We start from the raw sequence: 6,870 nt of genomic DNA on the forward strand, positions 1-6,870 counted from the left end.
ACCAAAAAGTAAGGTCAGTCAACTTAAAAACTGTGTCGGGTGAAATGAAAAGACCAATACACAAACTGGTCACACTTCCTATAAATGACTGATTTATTTATTTATTTTCCATGTTTATAATTATATTTGCAGTTTTTTATTTTTATGTGTTGCATTTTTATTTCATTTTATATTTCTAGTTAAGCTGATGACGGAGTCGTGGGGCTGAATGGCGGCGTCAATGTTTTAATGTGTGGGGTCCAATTTCCGCTCCCCTTTACAAAAGAGGTGAACAAATATATCGTATTAAAAGCTTTCCAAAGAAAGAAAATTACAGAGATGTAGTAATCAAAAAGTATTTAAAATTATCTATTCTTTTATGTAAAACCAGCTTTACTAGTTTAATTTTATCTTAACTAATTTTCTCCTTCTTTCTACAGCGGCCCACCAGCGGCCGAGCTAGCGTAAGTCGCTGAACACTGGTAGTTCGGTCCGAGGTTCAAATCCCGCGAACGGGCTGGCTGCATGGGTGTTTTCGTGGTTTTCCCCATGTGTAACGTGTATACGAGCCAGTTTACCTTAGAAAGTTCTCCACGAATTCATCCCTCTCCTTAGGCAGATAGCCCTAGTGTGCTTTGCCATAATTAAATACACCACACACCACCACCTTCTTTCTACAGCAAAAATTATCATTCGAAATCTAATCAACAGACATACGCTTTCGTTTAAGACCGCATAAATGCTATAATTTACTTAAGTAGCTAGCTATAATTTACAAGCTAGTTCTAATTTACTTAAGTATTTTTTAATTTTAATTCTTTTATATCTAAATACCTCATGGCCTGCACGACCATAAGGCCCATTAGTTCCTTTTTTTATGGCTGGGGTAAGGCTTAGATAGGGAATTTTATTCTTGTTGTGGACTTCAAGTTGTATGTATTTTTTGCATTTTCTTTTTATAGCATATCATGTACAGATATGCCGTTCATAGCCGCCCATAGCGGCTATGAACAATACAATTGATTTTGATGAACTGACTGATCCCTTATTTTGACTACGTAGAGAAAGGGAGTGTAAGATCTTAGTAACATCAAGAAGATGATATACAATAATGATGAAGAAAGGCGATATTTGGAGTTTTGGAGAAAGAATTATTGTGTTTTTTACTGGTTCATAAATTTAGGAGGGCAATGAGGAGCGTATTTACAAGGTGTAAAAATAAAATAAATTAGAACCATATATAATGTAGTTAATTATATGTTTTCCAATAAAATAATTCCGTTTATTTCAGATACAGGAGGTGGTTGAATATATTCATCAGGAAGTTTTAAATATCTTAGAAAATACGCATGGTATGGACGAAGAAACTAAAAAAAAAGTCATCGAAAAGGTTTTATTATGTTTCTCATGGCTCCTTGTGTTGTATAAAACAAAACATTTAATGCTTAAGCAGTAATCGTTTGTTGCTTTAAACTTTGATAATACATATTATACAATTCTAAAGTAATCTTATATTCATCATTAACTTCCAAGGAGACGAAATCAAATATAAGACGAGGATTTTTGCATTTGTAATGTAACAGAGATGCCCTTCCAGTTTTCTTGTTAACAGTTTCTTTCTAGTCATTTTCTAGTCTTTTAATCCTCTATATTGTTTCAAGTAAATTAATTTTAGGACGCCAGAAATAATTTTAGAACCGTAAAAGTGGGTTATATTCTACAGCTAATAATCACTATTTTCTCTGTTTTCAAAATTACTATCTTTATCACTATCACTATAGTTTTAGTTATCAAAATGTTCTGAAGTTATATTTTGGTATTTTTTAACCGTTTAGATAAATTTACTGTTTAGTATGGAATGATATTCTATTCAAGGAAAGCTACTCAAACTCCATAAATTATATTTTGATAAAACACACATCACATTTCAGAACTTCAAGCATAGTAAAAAAAACTCGTAAATTTTATGTTAAATTTAAAATGTGAAATTTATTCATCAAAATTTAAACTTGTACATAAAATTTGCAAATAGTGAAAATTTTGTTTAAAAATATATAAACCTATCCAACAGAATTACAAAACATCTGTTATTTTAGTTTTACAAAAATTTTATAGTTTATTGATTAACCGGGATGAATTTACCATACATATCTAAATTAAATACATATTAAATATCTGTCGAAATGGTATTTCAAGAATAATTTATAATCGAAAAATGTTCTTTCTCATTTATTTATTGTTAAATACAGCTTTCTCGAAGTGATTTTTTTTGAGTAGAGTTATTGTTCAGCAAATCCCAACAGAAACAAAACTGAAGCTAAAAAGTTTTTATTTAAATGAGCTATAGAATTCATAAAGTACGTGAAAGAATTTACTTATTTAATTCAACCATGTAGTTATTATTAAAAAACTCGATAAAATAATTATTACATCTACTACGCCATTTAAAAGTATTTCGAAAGAAACATGTTACATCGATTCCAAATTCAGTGAAGGCTAAAAAGTTGACAGAAACTAATTTCGAATAAAACACAATCGCGCGAAGAAGAGCGCCAGCGTTTGTCTTGAAGAAAACATGCTTTAAGGTATCACGTTTTTTAAAGTGGAATTTATTTGAATGAGAATTATGATAGGCGTTATGTATCATTATTATATAATCAATAATTAAATTATCAGATGTATAGACATTTAATTTCTAACTGCATTTTTGTTAATAAATATTTTTAAAAAGAAGAAATTTCAACACTTTTTTCAAAATATTACATATTATAATTCGTTCATGAATGGAATGCTGTTTGCATGTAAAGTAGCAGTTCAGCCTAAATGGTGAAATGGCCAAAGAAAAACCTACCTTTTTCTTATTTATCAATTCATTAAATTTGTTATTTAATTTTGTTCAAGGTTTGCAAATTTCGGCTTCACATGTGTGAATATTTCACAAACTGCGCTTCCTTAACAAAAATTTATATTCATCAACTTCTGCATCTTCTTCTGCATTCATATAATAATTCAGAAAATAGAAATACTAACTTATTTACCTTGCAGGTTGCAGCCATAAAGTATCACGTAGGATATCCTAAAGAGCTTCTGAATGATTTTATTATCTCTGATCTATACGCAAATGTAAGCTTTTTAACATTCATTAATGATTTTTTTTTAAAAACGCTTTATCTATAAGTACTTTCCTCAAACTATTTTTATTAAATTTACTTTATTTTTCATTTATTGCTTCATGTTTTTTACAGTTAAGGCTTAACAAAAATTATTTCGAGAATGTGCTGAAAGTTCGTAAATGGTATACTGACTCATTCCTGTCACTGCTAAAGAAACCTACGACAAATGACGAGTATGTGATATTTGAACCATTTTAATATGAGTAAATTTGCTTCATTTTCGAGCATCTTACTAAAGGAAGAATATTGTATTATAAGGTTGTTCGTAACATAAATTAATATTTCGGAAGCCTTTTACTTGCAAATTAATTACTTCTTCTCCAATCTTAAATAACAATTTGGTTGTTAATTTAGGATTGGAGTTCCTTTCTTTCCTGCTGTCAGTTGCAAAATTGCACGTATTTTTCAGAAACTGAATTTCCGTACAATTTTTTCGCCTATCAATAATTGCGCAATTATGTCTATAAAACCCCTCCTCTAACATGAATTGTTAAGGAATTTATATCATGCCTCGTTAGTTCGGTTTAATATGCAACGGACAGAAAAAACGAGCTTTAAATTTACGGATACAGAAATTCTGTGCTTGAAAAAAGTAAACAAATAAATCTTCTAGTGCCTAGAACTGTTCAGCTACAGATCACAAATCCGATGTTGCTTTTGCTAAAATCGTCATAATGGCTTCAGTTGGTGAAGTAGATTTCCTTGAGGCTCTTTATAACTATAAATATATCTGTACAATAAATTCAATGATTTAAATTCTAACGCATATTTCTCACTCATATATCGCTGACGCTAACATCCAATCAAACCCTCGAATTCGTCTTTGTCCAGAGCGCAATCCAATAAGTCTTGGCCACATTTTCCAGTCACGTGAATGCGAAATTGCCTTGTTCCTTCCAAGACTATCTCGATTTCACAAGGCCGAAGTTCGGCGATGCCGTAGCCAAAAGCGTTCGTGTTATTCAGTGTTTTTCCTATTTCCCAGAAGTACGTGAGAAGTAAATATTTTTTTCTTCGTAGAAGCAGGGCTAGCGAAACATATCGATGATTTAATTGTTCACATTTCACACTTGGACGACGGATATTGCATTTAAAGGGAAAGCCTTATCAAATAAGATTAATTTATGTTAATCGATGGTGTTAATAACAGTATTATATTTTTGATTATATATTCTTTGTGTTATTTAATACGATAAAGCTCTGCAAAATACAATAATTTCACACCTATTAAAACGAACATAATACCAAATATATACTTTAAAATACTAGAATTTAACTGTTTATATTAAAGTGTAAAAGAGATTTAAAAATAAAAATTAAATTAAATATTTTCACTTATTCACTTTGTTTTCTCATACAAGCAGTAACAGTATTACATAGAAATTCCAAAGCCTTTAATTGTTATTATTTCATGTTTACTCAACAGGGTTGCCATTCGAAAGAAAGTTATTCTTAGTGCTATGCTTATCTGGGACCATATCAATATAAATACTTTCCATTTTCCACATTGTTTGATTAAATCCATAGAATTTTCGTTCCCATAAAATGAATACAAAAAGCTGAATCCATTATTTAATCTGCACCTTCGTAACATGCAATGCACGTTATTCTAGTTTCCATAAATTACCTGTTCATAATAGCTTTGAGGCTTATTTACATGAGGTGCTAAATACATTCTTCAAGACATGTTGATTGTTTCTGCACCTGATATTCATAGACGAATACAGTAAAATTTTCAGATCAAAAAAAATTTTGCAAAAACGAAATAATCGTTTTCGTAAACAAACATTAAAACTTTTCATGTATACCTAAAATTAAAATTAAATAACTTATCCAACACAATTAATTTTTATAATAAAAGTAACATGCTAGGAATGAATAAAATTGCTAAAGCAGTACATTTTAATTTATTATTGTATACACAGCAGCTGCAACCGCGACTTCAGATGGCTAACTTTTGCATTAATGTATAATGTATCCCTTTTCTTGGATTTTGTTTGTTTTTAAAACAATAATTTGGAACTTGAGCATAATTCTTCAACAAAATTCTTGAAACTGATAATAAACACGATAACAGTATAAGTTTTGGCTGTTAGCACATAAAAATTTAATTTCACAATGTTCTGAAATAAATGCTTGAAACGTCTGATATGTAACGCCCGTAATGTAGATAACAAATTCAGCAGCTCAAAATGATATTCAACACATCCCAATTAATCTGAATATTATTTTCATATTAAAATCTATATACAGCCGCTTACAAACTTTAAAATAAAATATATATATATGCCTAAAATACGTTGTATTCATCATTAATGATCAGATATTAATTTGGAACATTATAGTTTCAAATAATAACCCAAAAGTAGTTGTAACACTTAGTTAAAAACTCGGGAACTCTATTAATGCTGATAAATATTTTCTTCTAGGTGGAAGATTAACGCAGACGGAACTCGAGCAAATCTATTTTACAAGAAATCGAGAAATAGCATTGGTGAATTCATCTTCCTTCCTTTATAAAGTCCTTAAGTTTTTAATCTGCCATTTTGAAAGAGTAACAGGACTTCAAGTGTTAGTAAGAGGACCATTAGCTTGCTTGGGCCACACTGGAAGAACACGAGATATTTTGAGCCATACAAATTATTTCTAACATCAGTGGTAGCTCGTGACCTCCAAAACAAGCGAATCACACAATGAAGTACGTTTTATTCAAAATTTTTGTGTTTTCTCAGGTTTGACGGCTACAAAAAGAAATTTGAATTTCACATTTAGGAGAGAAAAGCGCGAGTTTGAGTACAAAAGTTCAAATCTTCCCAATACGTACTAGAGGTACTACTAGTTGACTACTAAACTGTAACGAATATATTTGAGGACTTACCTCTTAGTGTCTTATATATATGTTTTCTCACTATTCTTATGGTTACTTTTTTAATACGTATATTATTTACTCAAGCTCTTTCCTTTCCTCTATCACAATTTTTTCTTCTTCTTCCCCCCTTTTTTGTTTGTTTTAATGTATGGTACTTTTCCGTTTCGCCGCCGCCAATCTCGCCAAGCAGACTTTATTGGCGACAACATACAGTATACACATAAAAATGTTAACAAATGTTAGTTATAATAATTTTTTATTTTGAAGGCATAAACATTTTAATATCGTTTAAAATTTTGTAAAAAGCCAATAAATAAAGACAATAAATTTGTAAAAAGACATTAGCTTAAGAATTTACCATGCTTTTATGGTTCAAAATCCTGATTCGCCGGTTTATATCACGTGACCCCATCTCACGTAAACTACGTTACAAAAATCTAATTCTCTCAGTAGTTATCTACATTAATTTCAAGTTTAATGTTAATTTGGAATATAAGTTTAAAATGAAAGAATTATTTCAATTCGTAAAAATAGCTTACTCAGGAAGTCTGTAAAACCACCGTGCTTTACTTCGCTAGTGCATTCTCATTAGAAATGATGAATTTAACCCTTGATTTTGCCTTTTCTATATTTTCGCCTTCGAGTGAGCGGTGTGATTGCATTCTAATTGACTTGATTACCGCGAATGGCCTTAGGACATAAAATTGAAATATCTGGTAAAAATTCTATGTAATGTTATGCCAGTATTGAAAGAAACAATCAATCTGATAAGAAATGGCTGCTACTTGTTCTGAAAATGAGGCGTAAAAGGTTACCAGCGAGGATATCCTGTTTGGCATCAGTTACACC

At 30.5% G+C, this 6,870-nt stretch overlaps 1 protein-coding gene across 1 annotated transcript; it reads left to right on the forward strand.

Annotated features, from left to right (window-relative positions):
- Positions 1-760: 760 nt before the first annotated feature.
- On the forward strand, positions 761-6,200 carry LOC118185239 (phosphate-regulating neutral endopeptidase PHEX-like). The gene is made up of 4 exons (XM_035355069.2): positions 761-1,369; positions 3,025-3,102; positions 3,225-3,325; positions 5,582-6,200. The coding sequence occupies exons 1-4, from the start codon at positions 1,334-1,336 to the stop codon at positions 5,670-5,672; spliced, it is 306 nt and encodes a 101-aa protein (XP_035210960.1). The 5' UTR covers positions 761-1,333; the 3' UTR covers positions 5,673-6,200.
- The last annotated feature ends 670 nt before the right edge of the window (positions 6,201-6,870 follow it).

The sequence above is a fragment of the Stegodyphus dumicola genome, chromosome 2, assembly GCF_044657685.1.
Source record: "Stegodyphus dumicola isolate Sdum_Otavi_A_Nest chromosome 2, ASM4465768v1".
Taxonomy (NCBI): Eukaryota; Metazoa; Arthropoda; class Arachnida; order Araneae; family Eresidae; genus Stegodyphus; species Stegodyphus dumicola.

Bases quoted from the DNA above. Each gene is read 5' to 3' on its own strand.
- LOC118185239 (XM_035355069.2), top strand. From the start codon at position 1,334: ATGGACGAAGAAACTAAAAAAAAAGTCATCGAAAAG. The intron at 1,370-3,024 runs GTTTTATTATGT...TTTACCTTGCAG, and splicing joins AAAAAAAAGTCATCGAAAAG to GTTGCAGCCATAAAGTATCA. The intron at 3,103-3,224 runs GTAAGCTTTTTA...TGTTTTTTACAG, and splicing joins TCTCTGATCTATACGCAAAT to TTAAGGCTTAACAAAAATTA.